Below are 17856 nucleotides of genomic sequence, written 5' to 3'. Positions count from 1 at the left end.
ATAAGCTATTACCAACAGGAAAGTGGGTTGGGGGGGGGGGGGAGAAAACCTGGATTTGTGCTGGAAATGGCCGAACTTGATTATCATACACATTGTAAGGAGAGTGATCACTTTAGATAAGCTATTACCAGCAGGAGAATGGGGTGCGGGGAGGTATTTTTTCATGCTTTGTGTGTATAAAAAGATCTTCTACACTTTCCACAGTATGCATCCGATGAAGTGAGCTGTAGCTCACGAAAGCTCATGCTCACATAAATTGGTTAGTCTCTAAGGTGCCACAAGTCCTCCTTTTCTTTTTGCATATTGAGGTGATTACCTATGACGACCACTAAATGCTTCTCTGGTCACCACTTTCCAAGACACACCCTGTCGATATATCCTGCCTTCTTGGTTCTCAGACATAGTACCTTGCACTGGCTGTATTCAGGTGCATTTTGTTGGATTGTGATCATTTACCCAGGCAAATCAAATCACTCTACTTTCATTATCTACTACCACACTAATCTTTGTGTTGTCTGCAAACTTTACCAGAAGAGATTTTATATCCTCTTCTAGATCATTGATAAATGTTTTAAATAGAGTTGGACTCAGAACCCATCTCTGGGGGGCCCCCGTAAGTAATGGCCCCACTCATTGATATCTCCTCATTAACAACCACATTTTGAGGTCTGTCAGTGAGCCAGTTTTTAATCCATCTAACTTGTGCCCTATTAAATCCGTATGATGCAAGTTTTTTTTAATCAAGATGTTATGTTGTACTAAGTCCAATGCCTTAAAGAAATCTAAGTATACTGTATCAATGGAGCTGCATTTATCAACCAGACCTGTAAACTTGTCAAAAAAAAGACAGCAAGCTTGTCTGACAAGAACTACCATCCACAAAACCACGCTTTCTGGTATTAATTGTATTTTTAGCCTCTAATTCTTTATTAGTAGAGTCTTGAATTAACGGTTCTCTAATTTTACTTAGGCTCGACATCAGGCTAACCCATTAATAACCCTAAGATCATCCCTTTTATCCTTTTCAATTATTGGCATTACATTAGTTGTCCTGCAACCCCTAGGAATTGCCCCAGCTAATTTACGAATTAACATTAGTGGTTCAGATAACTCCTCAGCTAGCTCTCTTAAGACTCTTGGGGATAAGTTATCTCAGCTGTTGATATGAAAACGTAAAGGTTTAGCAGATGCTGCCTCACATCCACCGTTGTTACAGATAGTGAACTATCCATTCCATGTACCTGCTTCATTCCTCGCTGCACAAGTAGAAGAAATGTCAGCTCGGGAGAAAGGTCTGTTTTCTATGTTCTTACAGGGCCTGGCACTATGAGATTGGAGACTGTAGGCCCTACCACAATATAGATGTTATATAAGTAATAAGCAATTCCCCCACCCCCCAAAAAATAATCTTAAAGTATCGCACAGGAACCCATGAGATCACTCTCTAAGATGGTGGCTGTGACAAAATGGACAAAACAAAAATTATAGTACTTTTATTTAATCTATGTGAATATTCATAGTTTCAGAAAATTATGGGGGGGTTAGACAATTATTTAATGACAGTAAATGTGACTCAAAAAGTTAAAACTTTATAACCATTAAAACACAAAATGTCAAAATATACAAAGGAAATATTCTTAAATCAAACTCTAAATTCTTCAGCAGCATTCGTCTTACTTTGCCTACCTGGTAAATCTTGATCATCATAGATGGAAACTTGTTTTGTCTATTGGTATATGTGTACAGTGAAATCGATGTTTACTGACATTTACCAATAAAAATCTAATCCATCCAAGCCTACTCTCAAGCTTTTACAGAGGAAAAGTGTTAAATTGTTATAAACTTCCTCCAACACTGGCTATTATTGATTAAGTCATGGAAAACCAGGCAAGTACTAGTAGGCAGAAGAAAACAAATGTGGTAAATGTCCTTTTCAAAGGGGTAAGAGCAGGAGGGGAAGGGGGTGCTCCTGGCAATGGCTAATAACTCTACCTACAGTCTTTAGTAAAGCAATGGAACAAATACCAAGCACCTAGAAGATGACAGCACCAGAAGTAATGAGCAGCTTGGATTTAAGAAGGACAAGTCATTCCAGACAAGCTTAACTGCCATTGCATATTTAAGGCCTGCTCTTGAATTCCTTCCACGCTGGATAAGGCCCTTGTGGCCCGCAGTACTGTAGTACCTCGAGAGCATGTATAAAACATTGGTCACAGTCTCAGAAAACTTTACTTGAAACAGTTCATTTTAATTGTCTTGGAAATGGTGCACTGTCATGTGGATTGCGATGCGATGCGGGGTAATGTCAGGCCGGGCCACGGGCAGCCTGTGTGCACAGGTCAGTTACGGTCAGGACAGAAGTAGAGGAGTTGGCGGGGGGTCAGGATTCCAGGAAGTCAGGATCAAGAACCAAGCTGCAGACAGGAGGCAAGCAGCGGAGGCAAGGTTGAGCTAGGGTCAGGAGCCAGAGTCTGGGGTTCGGAACAAGCCAATGTCCGGAGCAGAAGCAAGCAGCCACTATGCACCACTGCTCAGACAGCTCCCTGTGATGACTTCCTGGTTTATACACCAGCATGGGCCAATCAGTGGGCTGTGGGGGGCACCACTCAGGCCTTGCCGGGCGGTACTTCCTGCAGTGTCTAGCTCCACAGGGTCCCCCAGTGGAAACCCGATGTAGAAGTGTCATCGCCTGGCACCCCCATAGTCTCAGGTTCTGGTCCTGCAGGTTCTTACAGCAATGTACTGAGGCTGGAGGGCAAAGGGGGCAGAGAAGTTGGATGCAGCAGGGATCAGCCTTTTAGGTAAAGAGCACATTTAATTAGCTGTGCAGATGACACTAAATAGGGAAGCACCACAAATACCAGGAAGAGCAGAGAAATAACCCCCAGGGACCAAGAGAGAGTGGAAATGTGGGCAGAAAAGACAATGAGATTCAACCTGGGCAGTTGCAGCTCATACATTCGGGGAGGAATAATCCAGAACACAGATATTCCATGGGAGGCAGGTAGCTGGGAAGCAATAATGTGGGAAAAGACGTCGGGCTAATAATGGACAGCAAATTGGATGAACGCTTGGAGTGCAGTATGGCTGTGCTAGTTTATGCTAAAATCCCAATTCTCATTCGGCTTGCACATGTAGAGGTGTCATCTAAGAGCAGGGAAATCAAAAGCTATTCTGGGTACGGTCCTCAGCAGGACAATGGACAAGGCACTGAACCAGGAATCAGGAGGCCTGGGTTTTACTCCTGACCTGCGGAGCGATCTTGGGGGAGTCACTCACCCTCTGTCCCATCAGTGAAATGGGGATAATGAGGTGTGGCCGCCTTTGTGAGACGTGGTCCAAATACAAATATCTTGGGTTTCTAAACACCAGAAAGTTACTGGCAAAGTGGCAGAAGTCTGGAGAGGAGCAACAAATGGTATGAGGGGGCTGGAGAGATTGATTTATTAGGAAAGATTAAAGGGATGAAATGTGTTTGGCTGGGCTAAATGAAGATTAGAGAGGAGAGGAGAAATATGATAAACCCCTATGTGCAGGCACCACAGAGGGAGAGGAGTTACTGAAGCACCCCAGTGGGTATAACTAGCGGTGATGGGGGGCCAAGTAAAGGGAAAGTCAGACCAACTTCAGGGACATTGTTTAATTGTGAGGTTTATTAGCATGTGGAATCTTCTTCCCAAGGAAAGTGGGTCATTTAAAATTAGACTGGCTAAAGCACTAATGAAAACACTAAAGGAACAATGCTGCACTGGCCCTGGGGGAGGATAAAGTGACCTAATAGGCCCTTTCCAGCTTCACTTTCTGTGATAGCCACAACTTCAAAGCCACATACTGGATCTGTGTTCACAAGGGAGCTCGGGCCATTAACATGCCATTTATTTAGTCAATAGCACACTGAGTGACTTCCAGACAAAGAGCTCATGCAACACCCGCAAGCAGGGCAGTGGTCAAAGTCTTGTACAGGGCTCCGAAAAAGCCAGCAGGCAGGAAGGGAGCTGCAGCACTGCAGTGTGCGACTGCACCCTGATCACCCTTGGAGATCATCCGCTGTCACTCAGTGAAAAAGGAGCCCCTGGCTCAGTGCAAGCCTTGGCAATCTGAGTGGGTGCTGGACACCTGGAGGGTCACAGCACCAGCCCTGAGAAGGAGTAACAGGCACCCAATGACAGCATGTGAATCCTTCCCTTTAGGAGGCTTCTCCCCTTCACACATTGTTTTATTCACCATTGTCTGCGAGAGCATATGGCTCCTGCCGAATCACTCACAGGTGGAGGGATGTGTTAGCACCATGTTACTGAAGGGACATTTACAAATGCTGGGCTGCACACATACCAGTTGGAGTTTAGCAGATCTCAAGAGTTCTGTGCAGTGCTTGTCGATTTTTTATTGTAGGGTCTCTCATGAGCATTGGGCTGGACATGTTAGTTTGCTACTGGAAAGTCATTCACAAGTGGATGAAGCAGGCAGCTTGGTTTGCTCATGCGTACCAAGCCACACAGAGAAGAGGAACAACTGTGCTTAAACATGGCATTGTAACCACTGTTCTAGCACAGCTCCCCTGACCAGTGTGGACAGGACTTCAAGGCAGCGACTGAATGGAACTGAGGGCATCACCACAGCAGCTACTCACACTTCAGACAATCAATACACTCAGGAATCAGAACAACATGATCTCAGCAGTAAAGCACACTGCCATTAAGAGAAAATGGAAAGCAGCTTGATAAAGCTCCTGTTTAAACAGCAAATGAGGGAAAAACAGGGGATCATAATATCACAGAACTGTAGGGCTGGAAGGGACCTTGAGAGGTCACCAAGTTCAGCTCCCCACACCAAGGCAGGACCAGGTAACACTAGACCATTCCGGACAGGTGTTTATCTAACCTGTTCTTAAAAACCTCCAATGATGGGGATTTCACAGCCTCCTTTGGCAACCTATCCCAGTGCTTAATTGTCCTGTAGTGAGAAAGAGTTTCCTAATATCTAACCTTAAACCTCCCTTGCTGCAGATTAATACCATTACTTCTTGTCCTACCTTCATTAGATAGGGAGAACAATGGACTTTCCTCTTCGTAACAGCCCTTAACACTATTGAAGACTGTTAACAGGACCCCCTCAGTCTTTTTTTCTCAAGACTAAACATGCCTGGTATTTTAACCCTTCCTCATGGGTCAGGTTTTCTAAACCTTTTATCATTTTTGTTGCTGTCTTCTGGACTCTCTCCAATTTGTCCACATCTTTCTCAAAGTGTGGCACACAAAACTGGACACAGTACCCCAGTGTCAAATACAGCAGGACAATGACCTCCTGTGTCTTTCACACAACACTCCTGTTAATACACCCCAGAACAATATTAGCCTTTTTGGAACTGCATCACATTGTTCACTTATATTCAGTTTGTGATCCACTATAACCCCCAGATCCTTTTCAGCAGTACGACCACCTAGCCAGTTATTCCCCATTTTGTAGTTGTGCATTTGTCCTTCCTAAGTGTAGTACTTTGCACACATCTTTAATGAATTTCATCTTGCTGATTTCAAACCAATTCTCCAATTTGTCACAGTGATTTTGAACTCTAATTCCGCCCTCCAAAGTGCTTGCAATTCCTCTCAGCTTGAAGTCTACACAAATATTATAAGCATACTCTCCACTCCATTATCCAAGTTATCAGTGAAAGTATTGAACATTACCAGAGACAGGACAAACCTATGCAGGACCCCATTAGATATGTCCCCCCAATTTGACAGTGAACCATTGATAACTGGCTGGGATGATTTAATTGGGAATTGGTCCTGCTTCGAGCAGGGGGTTGGACTAGATGACCTTCTGGGGTCCCTTCCAACCCTGATATTCTATGATTCTATGATAACCCTTCAGATACGGTCTTTCAAACAGTTGTGCACTCACCATATAGTAATTGCATCTCGACCACATTTTCCTAGTTCTTTATGAGAATGTCATGTAGGACTGTGTCATAAATCTTACTAACATAAAGATATATCATCTATAGCTTCCCCCATCCATGAGGCCAGTAATCCTGTCAAAGAAAAAAATTCATGATTTGTTCTTGACAAATCCATGCTGGCTATTATCCTCTAGGTGCTTACAAATTGTTTGTTTAATAATTTGTTCCAGTATTATTCCAGGCATTGAAGTTAGGCTGACTGGTCTATAATTCCCTGGGTCCTCTTTGTTCCCCTTTTTAAAGCCAGGTACTGGGTTTGCCCTTCTCCAGTCCTCTGGGACCTCTCCTGTCCTCCATGAGTTCTCAAAGATAACTAATAATGGTTCCGAGATTGTTTCAGCTAGTTCCTTGAGTACCAGAGGGTGCATTTCTTCAGGCCCAGTTGACTTTAATACATCTAACTTATCTAGCTATTCTTTAACCTGTTCTTTCCCTATTTTAGCTTGTGTTCCTTCCACCTTTTTGTTAATATTAATTGCATTAAGTATCTGGTCACAATTTACCTTTTTAGGGAAGACTGAAGCGAAGTAAAGGAGTACTTGTGGCACCTTAGAGACTAACCAATTTATTTGAGCATAAGCTTTCATGAGCTACAGCGATGAAGTGAGCTGTAGCTCACAAAAGCTTATGCTCAAATAAATTGGTTAGTCTCTAAGGTGCCACAAGTACTCCTTTTCTTTTTGCGAATACAGACTAACACGGCTGTTACTCTGAAACCTGTCATGAAGCAATGTAGGCAGTAAACACCTCAGCCTTCTTGATGTCATCAGTTCTTAGCTCGCCTTCCCCGCTAAGCAGAGAACCTCCACCTTCCTTTCTCTTTCTCTTGCTTCTAATGAATTTATAGAATCTTTTCTTATTGCTTTTTATGTCCTTAGCTAAGTGTAGCTCATTTTGTCCCTACGTGCTTGTGTGATTCCTTTGTGCTCCTCCTTAACAACTTATCCATGTTTCTACTTTCTGTAGGATCCTTTCTGATTTAGGTCATTCAAGAGTTCCTGATGCAGCCATACTGGCCTCTTATTAATCTTCATGTCTTTCCCTTGCATTGAGATAGTTTGCGGAAGCACCTGTGAAACTGCCAGCTCTCCTGAATTCTTTTTCCCCCTTAGATTTTCTCCAATAGGACCTTACCTACCCAGTTCTCTGAGTTGGTTAAAGTGTGCTTTTTAGAAGTCCATTGTCCTTATTCTGCTGCTCTCACGCCTTCCTTTTCTTAAAATCATAAAATCTATCATTTCATAACCACTTTCAGTCAAGTTGCCTTTCACCTTCAGATTCACTTCAGATTTCCTCCCTGTTGGTCAGAAACAAGCCTAAAATGGCAGTCGCCCTGGTTACATCCTACCCCTTCTGAAACAAAACCTTGTCCCCAGGACATTCCAAGAACTTATAGGATATTTTCTGTTTTGCCGTATTTCTTTTCCAACAGATGTCTGGGTAGCTGAAGTCCCCCATTCCGACCAGGTCTTGTGTTTTAGATAGTTCTGTTATTTGCTCTAGAAATGCCTCACCCACCTCCTCCTCTTCCTACCAAGACATCGCTCCTGTTTTTTTTCTTCTTTTATCCTCACCCAGAGGCTTTCAAGTACTCTGCCTCTCACCTCCTTCTGGACCTCTGAACAAGTGTATATATTCTTGATGTACTGTGCAACCCTTCTCCTTTTTTTCCCCTGCATGCCCTTCCTGAACAAGCTATACCCCTCCATACCAATATTCCAGGCAAGAGATTTATCCTCACCAAGTCTCTGTGAGGCCAATTAAGTCGTAATTTAGTTTATGAACTAATACTTCCAGTTCTTCCTGTTTACTCCCCATACTCCTCACATTTGAGGACATGTGCAGTGGCCAGGACCGCGATGGAGCTCTCAGCTCTGGCTGGAGCTCCAAGCCCGGAGCCCCTCCCACTGGCCAGGGGCCACAATGGCAGAGCTCTGAGCCCAAAGCCCCGCCCCCATTCTGTCCCTTCCGCCCACGGCTCCGCCCCCATTCCATCCCGCTTCACCTCTTCCTCCAAGGCCCCGCCCCCCACTGTGGCCCTGAGACTGGAAAAGCTCTGTGTCCCCGCTGAAGTGGGAGCTCCTCCAGCCCCGGGGACATGGTGGGGGGAGATTCTTCTGGGGCCCCCAAATTGACCAGGGCCCCTGGGATAATCCGCCACTGCTCCCCCCCAGCAGCACAAGGTTTGGGCAGATTTAACCTTCCCATGCCTCTATTATACGCCAGCCATGTTTGAGGATGTGGAGTTTATTGTAAAATTGCTGTTTGTCAGAATCACTGAGAATAACTAAGCCCCTTCATTTTCAGTTTAAACCAATTTGTACTGAAAAACTCCCAGGTTTTACAAAAAGTATTATTTGTTTTTTTCCAATTTTCACCCTACTTTTGTATCATTCAAATATATAAAAAATAACTTGTTTTATTAAGAAACTACAATATATTGCATGAGATATGTTAGTCTGTGTGTATATGCAAAGTTGCCTGTTGTAATAAGGCTATGTATTAGTCTAGAAAACACACCCAATAAACCAACTGTCACGCATGCAAACTCTGAAATGCGTGCACATCTGAACGTACTGATGAATCTCACACCCATCATGTACACATTTCAAGTTGTTAGCAGGTAATGGTTTAAAGAGCTGACACACTAAAATGGGAAGAAAACAAAAATCTGTATCAAAATATGTTTCAGAAGACAAGGAAGTATTTGAAAGTTTAAAAAAAACAAAAACAAGAGAAAAGGATGAAGTTGAGTGTATGCGCTGCAAATGGTGTGACCCAATTATTCCATGTAAATATTTATAGTCTAATAGTTCTAAGTCTACAACAGTAAACTTTATTCAAATGAAAAGTTTTATTTGGGCATTAGAGATACAGTAAAAGCTGCGTTATCTGGCTCTTTACCAATCGGAAAGCTCTAGAAACTGGCATTTCTGATATCCACTAAAAGTCTGGTTGGTGTGGGGCCAGCAGGCTCCCTACTTGGCTCTGCATGGCTCCCCGGAAGCGGAGACATGTCCCTGATGCTCCTAGGGGGAGGAATGATGTGCACTGCACCCGCTCCGCCCCAGGTGCTGGCTCTGCAGCTCCCATTGGCAAGGAACCACGGCCAATGGAAGCTGCATGGACAGCGCCTGCAGGCGGAGGCAGTGCGCAGAGCTGCTTGGCCATGCCTCCTCCTAGGAGCAGCAGGGACATGTCACCACTTGTGGGGAGCCGCCCAAAGTGAGCACCACCCAGATCTGGCACCCCGAAACCCCTCCCACACCTCAACCCCTGCCCCAAGCCCCCTCCCAGAGCCCACACCACGCACCCCCTGCTATGCCCCAACCCAGAGCCCTGAGCCCCCCTCCCACACTCAAACTCCTTCCCTCCATTGGCAAGTATAACTCTTAGTTAACCAAAATTTTTGATTTACCAGCACCCTTCACTCCTCCAATATGCCAGATAACAAAGCTTTTACTGTATATTGTTTTCCTTACCTCAGAGGTGGCATTGTGTTTTGAGTTCTGTTTTAGTTCTGCAGCAAACCACATTGAATTCCATTCATCAAAGCATGAATCTACTGAATACTTTTTCCCATCCACCAAAATAAACCCCAATATTTACTCAGAAAAATTATTAATCGTTTTTTCCATCAATTTTCACCTGTTGTTGTTGTGGTAATAAACACCAATAAATTCCTGGGGAAAATTAAATAAAAACCAAAAATGAAGGGCCATAAGGATAATAGAGAGAGAGAGAGAGAGAGAGAGAGAAATGTTCCAAGAAAGGCTGGTTACAGCAACAACAGCAATGTCCATCATTCCTTTAAGGACTCCCAGAGTGTTTTCAGAAATCTACAACAGCTGAAAAGAATTTAAACCTTCTCCCAGCCCCTCCAAAAACAAGAGGACCCAAAGGCTGCCATCACAAAGAATCCCAAGTGTCATCAATACCAGTACTGCTTGGACCAGACAAATCTCAGCACAGGGATGGAAATCGCAAATGGAGAATTACTATACTGTGGTTCTACTGAGTACCTCAACTAAATGCCAATGGATTTAGGAGGAGCAGGCCCAGAGTTGTGTGTGTGAGACTGCAGATCATGTGTGTTGTGTAAAGACCCCAGCACCCCTCTTAGTCTCAGGGCTTGTCTACACTACCGCACGGGGTCGATCTAAGATACGCAACTTCAGTTACGTGAATAGCGTAGCTGAAGTCGAGATACTTAGATCTACTTACCATGATGTCTTCACTGTGGTAAGTCGACAGCTGACGCTCTCCCGTCGACTCTGCTTGCGCTCCTCATTCTGGTGGAGTACCGGAGTTGACGGGAGAGCACTCAGCAGTCGATTTATCGCATCTAGACCCCTGCTGGATCAATCGCTGCCTGCCGATCCGGTGAGTAGTGTAGACAAGCCCTCAGACGAGATACAAAAAGAACTTAATAACCTCCAGCAGTTCAGCTTTATGGGTGCTCCAGGAGGCCACGGCCTGCCTTCCATATATACCCACAGTGAAGCCAAAGTTACTTTCTGCGGACCACCTGCAAAACATACTACTGGTGCCCTGACATGAAGCTGCTGCTGTGAGCAGAACAAGCTAAGCAGCTTGGGCCTGGTTTCTATAACTCCTGCATAGGCCCAATGAATTCAGTAAACTTGCCACCGTAACACCTTTTTGCATTTAGTATAGATCCTCTTATACCAGGGTCTAAAAGCACTTTTACAAGCATTAATTTAACCGTCACAGCCCTGCTAAGAGAGAAATAAGTGGGTTTTGCAGATGGGGAAACTGAGGCATAGACCAGTTCAGTGACTTTCCCAGTATCACACCATGAGTCAGTGGCAAAGCCAGAGCAGAGGAGCCCAGGAATCTGGGCTCCCATGGCTGTGCAGTAAACTTGTCTCTCTCACCAACAGAAGTTGGATCCAATAAAAGATACTATCTCACCCACCTTGGCTAGCTAATATCCTGGGAGCAGCACAGCTACACTTACACACTGCATGATCAAAATGAATGTCACTTTTAGGACAGTTCCCTTCTCTCTCTTGTTCTGTCTTTGGCTGGCATTCCCTGCAATCTAAACTTTCTCTCCAAACTGGCCCTGCTGCAATTCTCAGCTAGACACTCGCTAGAACTATCAGACAGTGCTGGGTAATGTCTTGGTGCTCAGTTGCACCCCTCCTCCCCTCTGGCTGCATTTACAAGCAGCATCCAGTCCTCGCCCAGAAGGATGAAAACAAAGGATAGGGCCTTAAAGGAGTTTAAAGCAAGGGGAAATGGGTGATACTCAGAACTCCAACAAGATTCCCCTGCCCACCAAGAGGAATGCCTCCTGCCCCTACAAACATCAAACCAGCATCTTAAGCCATGCAAATGTACAACTTTGAACTAACATTCAGTACTAGTTATTTAGAGAAGCCAGGGCTCGTAGCCTCGGAGGTGACACTTACAGGTCTTTCTAGGGAAGGAAGCCAGTCCCCTAGAACTCTTTCTGGTCTCGGAAAATGATACTTTGCTCTTACCAGACAGAGATGCTCTTCAGCAGGGGCCAGTTGCAGGCAGAACACTGACAAGCAGGAGCCGCCTTGGTAAGGTGTTAATGCAGAAACAAACTGACAGCGTGTGGGCACGTTTAGGAGGTTATCAACAGTTCTACTGCAGCGCCATGTTGAATTGTTGCATCCAGTGGAGTCTGGGATATGCTAAATCCTGAAGCCAGATTGCACCAGAGGGGATCTTGTGCACATCAAAACATGTAACAGCTCAATGGGCAGGGGCTCCATTGGGGCCCAGCTGCGATACAGCTGTGCTTCACAAGTTCATTGTTTACAGTTTGGGGAGAGGGTGTCTGGGAGGCCACACAGAGTGAGGAAACCTTGTCATAACTGCTCCCCTCGTCCTATCTCACAGGTGTAGAAATCCTCCTGCTTCCCCTAAGGCACTATCATACCAATAGAACAAGACAACCTCTGGGACCATATGGCCAGTGCTGCTCATTCCCAATCAAGAAACCAAAAGGGGCAAAACTGCTCCTCTTAGTCTCAGGACTCCGCAAATCCATATTCCTACCAGGACCAAGAGACTCCCCCCTAAAGCAACTCTACTTAGCCAACACTCTGCTAGGAAATGAACACAGAAAGCCCAACAATGCTCCAGGCTTGTATCACTGCTCCTAACAATTTAAGTGCATTTTGTATTAAACACCCAAGGAGGCAACTTGTCATTTCCATTTCTAAACACCCTGAAAGCTGCCCAGAGTGGTACTTATCAAGAGAATTACAGAATTTTGGCTGGGGAACAGGCAATAAAGATTGTAATAATAAGCAAACAAGAAAGCACTTCTAGCATGCAAACTATACATGAAAACACACATGGCAGGCCCTGCAGACCTGTGCTTGAACTGCACTGTGTTGAGAGGGAGGCTGCAAACTGAACTCACAAGCTATCACCACCCATGCAAAAGACATGTTAAAAATTGAGGCTTTTCTGCAGGAGTGGAGATGCTTCTACATATAATATGGCACAGCAATACTGTTCCTTCAGGGACCATTAAAATGATGCAATTCTTGGCCTCCTTCCCACTGAAGAGATCAGCATTGCCTGTGGACAAAACTGGCTGTAGAGTTATAATGAGTTAATGAACAAAGACTAAACTCAGATCACTCAGTATTTTCAGTATTGTGTTGAAAAGTGGCTTCCTTTTGTATCCGGGCACATATTTATTTAAATTGTGCATGTCCCGGAACAGGATCAGCCAGTTTTTGAGGTTATGTGAAAAGTTTTCAGTCAATATTATCAGAGTAACAACCCAGCCTCCTTCTTGTTCAGCTCAGCAGTAAAAGCACATATCTGGGGATGGCAAGCTGAGTTTATGTTGTGTCAGAGGCAAAGAGCTGCATAGTAATAACACAAATTTGTATAATGCACATTAATGTTTTTTAACTGTTTGTTTATCCTATTTATCCCCAGAAGCATCAGGAGGAGAAAGAACTCACAAGTGGCATAGGCATGATAATTGGAATTGCTCAGCTAAATGCCACTGAATCACCCTGATAATAAGTAGCTGAAGAGCGTGCAAGGGTCAGCATCTGACAGGACAGGTGTGGTTGTTTGGAGACAGTCAGGTGTAGTGAGGCTGAGGGCCAAGTGCCTCAAGAATTCCAGGAGTGAGGCTATGTCACAGCCAGAACAGGCTGCAAGAGACTTGCTTTTTAACCATAAACCATCTGATTTCTCCTTCACATAGCTTGAGAGTGCTGGGTGGCCTTGGACATGGCATTTAGGGGCTGATAATGTGAAGTGCTGAGCGTCTCTGCTCTGCACCCGCTCCAACAGTGATTCAGTGCCTCACAGGATCTGACCCTTTACCTCTCTCTGTCTGCTTCCCCCTCTGTAAAACTGAGTTCATACTTTCCTACCCAACAGAACTGAGGCAAAAAGTAATACATTCATGTCTGTACAGAGCTTTGAAGATGAAAAGTGCTGTACAAGTATTATTACCATGATCATTATTATTACAGGCCTACTAGTCTGTTGGCCTGGCCTGGCCCTTCTTGACAGTGAATGGAGAAAGAATACACGGGAGGACGAAGATGACCAGTGACTGTGATCAAGAGTCTAACTGATCTGCACTCCCAGACATTTATTATTATCCAGATGTTGAATTTTAACATCTCTATATCTTGACACCCCAAATAATGCACTTGTCATGTGTCCAACACTTCAATATCTTACTGAGGAGCTTCCCAGTAATCGTGTGTCTGTCTTCTCCATGCAGTGTGATATTTCTTTAATATTAAGGCTGAGAGAGACCCAGGGAAGTATGGTGATTCAGATAAAGCATCATATCCTCAGATGCCACAGCCTTTGGTGTATTTCCTTAATATTGCCATTTTCTGCCGAGATACTACAGGGCATGGTCCATTTCCATTATTAACTATATTTATTATTTCACACTTAGACATGAATTCATTTGGTTTTCTTCCTTTCTGTCCCAATCTTAACTTTCACGTAACGTGGTTTTTAACCCAAAGAGCTAGAAAGAGCTAGAGAGTCTGAAGAGCAAAATACTTATAAGTCTCTGGGTTACACGTGATATAAACTTTCCAGGACCTGGCCTGTTTATGCACAGGCATGTTTTCTAGGGCCAAATAACTTTGGGGTTTGTTCATTCTGACCGTTTAAAAAAAGTGTCCAAACAGATTCTCCCCAAATGTCCTCTCTCTCACACCCTCCCCACACTTCCCATAATTAGAGTGGTGGATTTCAACTCAGTTAATTTTTTAAGTATTATAATGCCTGAAGAATAGGGGGTTTCAAATGGAAAAGCCTGCCACAATGGGACAATGTCAATCACAGCATCTCAATGGTGCAAGGTCATGTGTATACGTTGCAATAGGAATTTATAGGGAAGTCTGTCCCATCCACTTGACTCACAACCCTTTGCATGCAGGGTGCCTACAAACATCTCTAAGGTCTCCCACCACCTGGGCTGCTGTACCTTAGATGTCTTGTACAGAGAGCTGTTGGCTGATCACAACTCTCAGTTACAAATACACCTATTGACCCGCTGTCTGTAATTCAGAGGCTGTCTCCAATGTCCAAGGGGAAGTGTTCACACACCTCAGGTGCTGTGTAGCCGGGGGCCTCTCCTCCCCAAGGCTGCGACAGGCGGCTAGCTGAGCTGCAGGGCTGAAAACAGGCAGGAATTCACCGCAACCCTCTGCCGCCGACCCCAGGAGAAGCAGCTGCCCAGATGTGTGTGTGTGGGGGGGGGGCGCAGACATTCGGGTGCACCCTGCAAACGAGGTGGCAGGAGCCTGGGGTGCAGACTGACCCCCTCCCCTAGGGTCTCTGCAGGGAGCGCCCCTCACAGCCAGGCCTGGCTCGGACTTTCCCTCCGGATGGCCCTGGAAAATTCGGCTCCGGAGGCTGCGATCAGAGGGCTGCAGAGCCAGCCCCAGACCCGCAGCCTCTGCAATATGGGGAGGGGGCCCCAGGCCCCGAGATTACCCTCAGCAGCCCCCCCCACCCCACTCCCCTCTGCATTGGGGGGTGGAGGGAGTCCTGTGACCCCCTGGAGGCCCCGCCCCGGGTGGCACTCACCGGCCGAGCCCTGCTCCCCCCGGGCGGTCACCGTCCCGTCCTTGTGCAGCAGGATGCCCGCCGTGCCCTGGATCCGGCCCGCCGGCCCCCAGCGCCCCTCCGCGCCCGCCAGCCCCCGGCAGCACTGGTAGCACACGGCCCACGCCTGCTCCTCATTGATGGGCTGCTCGTAGGACTTCAGCACCTCCTCCAAGGACAGCTCCCAGGGGTCCGGGCCCCCCGCCCTCTCCTGGGGGGCTGCGCCGCCGCCGCTGCCGGCCTGGGCCATGGCTGCCCCATTATCTGCTCCGGCACGCCGGGCTGGTTTCCATAACAGCAGCGCTGGGCAGCCGGAGGAGGAGGAGGAGGAGGGCTGAGCCCAGCTCGCCTCTGCTTTGTCATCCCTGCAGCCCAGCCCTAAAACCAGCCGGCCCCGCGTGCAAACAAGGCAGCAGCCTATGGAAGCCCCAGGCGGAGGGCGGAGGGCGGAGAGCGCTCTGCCCGGCAGACGCGGCCTCCCGCCGGCTCGGTGCACACACGGGCGGCGCCCGGGGTGGAGACCAGAAGGGGGCAGAGAGGGAGCGGCCCCGGGGAGGCCGGAGTTCAGCCAGAGGCACGTGCGGAGCCCGGGGCATGGGCATTAGCCTGGCAAAGCAGCCAGGCGTTCCTTCGCCCCAGGGGAAAAGGCAGCAGGGCCCAGGGGAGAAAGCAGCACGTCAAAGAGGCATGTGCCAAGCCCCGTGCCAGGCCTTTCCCAACGCCCCAGCCAGCCCCTGGAGAGCACCCACTGTGCCCAGGGCCCAGAGTTCCTCTCCTGCTCACACATGTACCACCCACAGGGCAGCAGTTCCCCCAGGCACACCCGCCTGAGCTGGGCTGCAGCGCCACTACCCTCTCCCTACTCTTCTGCCGAGAGACCAGCTAAGTCGCCCACCTGCACAGTGTATTTTTCTTTAAGAACCTCTTCACTCCTGCCTGCCGCCCATGAGCCTTCCTTGGCTCCCACAAGCCCCATCTTTCGGCCTCCTTTTGCCCTCCCTCCCATCCTGCTAACTCACACATTGGGGTTACCTTGGCTACATCTACACTGCAATTAAAAACCCACTGGGGGGGCAGCCCGAATCCAAAGGTCTACATCACAGTGAACAGCCCCTTAGCCCGAGCCTCGTGAGCTCGAGGCAGCTGGCACAGGCCAGCCATGGGTGTCTAATTGCAGTGTAGACATACCCCTAAGACTAGTTTGTAAATTCCTCAGGGCAGGGGCTATCTCTTTTATGTTGGGCAGCTCCTCAGGCACTTTTGGGCACTGTTAAAACAAATGAAACAATAATAATATAGGACTGGCCTGCCCAAGGGCAGCAATTTAATCCCACCCTAGTTAATCCTTTAAAGTATCCATAGACAGGCCTGACATTCCTTGCAAAATCAAGACTATAGTCTCTACTACCTGCAGTAATTGTCCAAAGCACAGAGCAACAGGACTCGAGCATTCAGGGCCAGGAAGTGCAGCAGCCGCCCAACCCCGTATGCAGTTGGAATTGCAGGGGGAGCCTGGGAAGGCATGGTATAAATCCCAAACTGGAATTTGGCTAGGGCTTACTTTTAAGAGCACTGTAGGTTCTTCAGTGATCACAGGTCAGGACTTCTGTTTTGCTTTTCATCTGAAAGATAGCACCTTGATTTACATAATCCCCTCTCCCCATAACCCTATACTGGGACATTGTTTTTTTAACTGGTGCAGAGTAACTACTGAGTCACGAGCCCCACTTCCTACAGTACAGCACCCTCTACCACTAGGTTAGGGGTACTGATTCAGTACCGACTTGCAGAGAAGCACCAACTCTTCTTGTGGCTCTGGATTTACCCTGGAGTTCTCCCATCCAGGTAACGCCAAGGTTCAACCCTGCTTCTCTTAAGAGATCTGACGCGGCCACAGCCCAAGATGGTTTGGTTGCAGAACACCAAATTCATGCAACGATTAAGCTTCTACCATAATTTACTATTTTAAATTTCTTGTAATGGAGATGCCTACCGAACACTTTGCATCATGGGTACCAGTGTTATTGAGGGGACCTAGTTCCTACCCTCAGCTAGAGGGACACTGCTGTGACATAGGGCCCAGCACAGGAAATAAGGACTAGCAAACTGATGCTGGCAATGCATGTGAGGTGTGCATGACCTTTGATGGGAATAGCCTATACTTCACCTGCCCTTGGTGCATTGAATCAGCATTGTTGATTGTGCAATCCCTTCTTCAGTGAAGAGAAGATGCTTCTGGAAACGCTAGTCCAGAAAGACCAGGAAGAACAGCAGAACCTTCAAAGAAGCGTCAGGTAGACTGGGTGAAACAAAGATCTTACAGCTACGAGACATCCATTTGTAAAGTGGAAAGAGAATGCAATCCCATGTCAGAACTACTAACCCATGTAGATAAACTAGCTACTGATCCTGCATGCAGGCCAAGATTTCTAATGAATGAATGATGATGGAGCAGGTACACAAATACTTGTCCTCTCCATTGCAAGGGACCTGAATATTGACTAGAGATGGTCTGGGGATATCAGCAACAAATAATTTTGGATAGTGTTTATTGCACAGAAACATCATTTTTGTTTTGGGGAAGGAAGAGAATAGAGCAAAGTAGGAGAGAGGCTTCCTGTCTGAGGAATTTTGCTGTCCATGCAAACTTACTTCATAACACTGGAATTCAGAAATGAGAAGAATATGGGATTATCCATAGGTTCAATTTATCTGTGGATTATTCAAATGTAAACACTAGCAATCAGGGCCTGAGGCATATTGTGGGCAGCCCAGGGAGAAAC

The 17856-nt window shown here is 46.6% G+C and overlaps 1 protein-coding gene across 5 annotated transcripts in view; it reads right to left on the bottom strand.

The window, feature by feature from the left end:
- Positions 1-15522, bottom strand: part of SPIRE2 (spire type actin nucleation factor 2) — a 46148-nt gene extending 30626 nt beyond the window's left edge. For 4 of the 5 annotated variants that reach the window (XM_073308267.2, XM_073308270.2, XM_073308268.2 and 1 more), the window contains exon 1: positions 15056-15522. In XM_073308267.2, coding sequence (XP_073164368.1) covers positions 15056-15323 — 268 coding nt within the window. In that variant the 5' untranslated portion in view covers positions 15324-15522. The remainder of the gene's footprint in view (positions 1-15055) is intronic. The other variant, XM_073308271.2, reaches the window with a different exon arrangement.
- Positions 15523-17856: the final 2334 nt, after the last annotated feature.

The sequence above is a fragment of the Lepidochelys kempii genome, chromosome 12, assembly GCF_965140285.1.
Source record: "Lepidochelys kempii isolate rLepKem1 chromosome 12, rLepKem1.hap1, whole genome shotgun sequence".
In the NCBI taxonomy this organism is placed as follows: Eukaryota; Metazoa; Chordata; order Testudines; family Cheloniidae; genus Lepidochelys; species Lepidochelys kempii.
The sequence above is the reverse complement of the archived record's forward strand: the minus strand, read 5'-3'. Positions and strand labels throughout refer to the sequence as shown.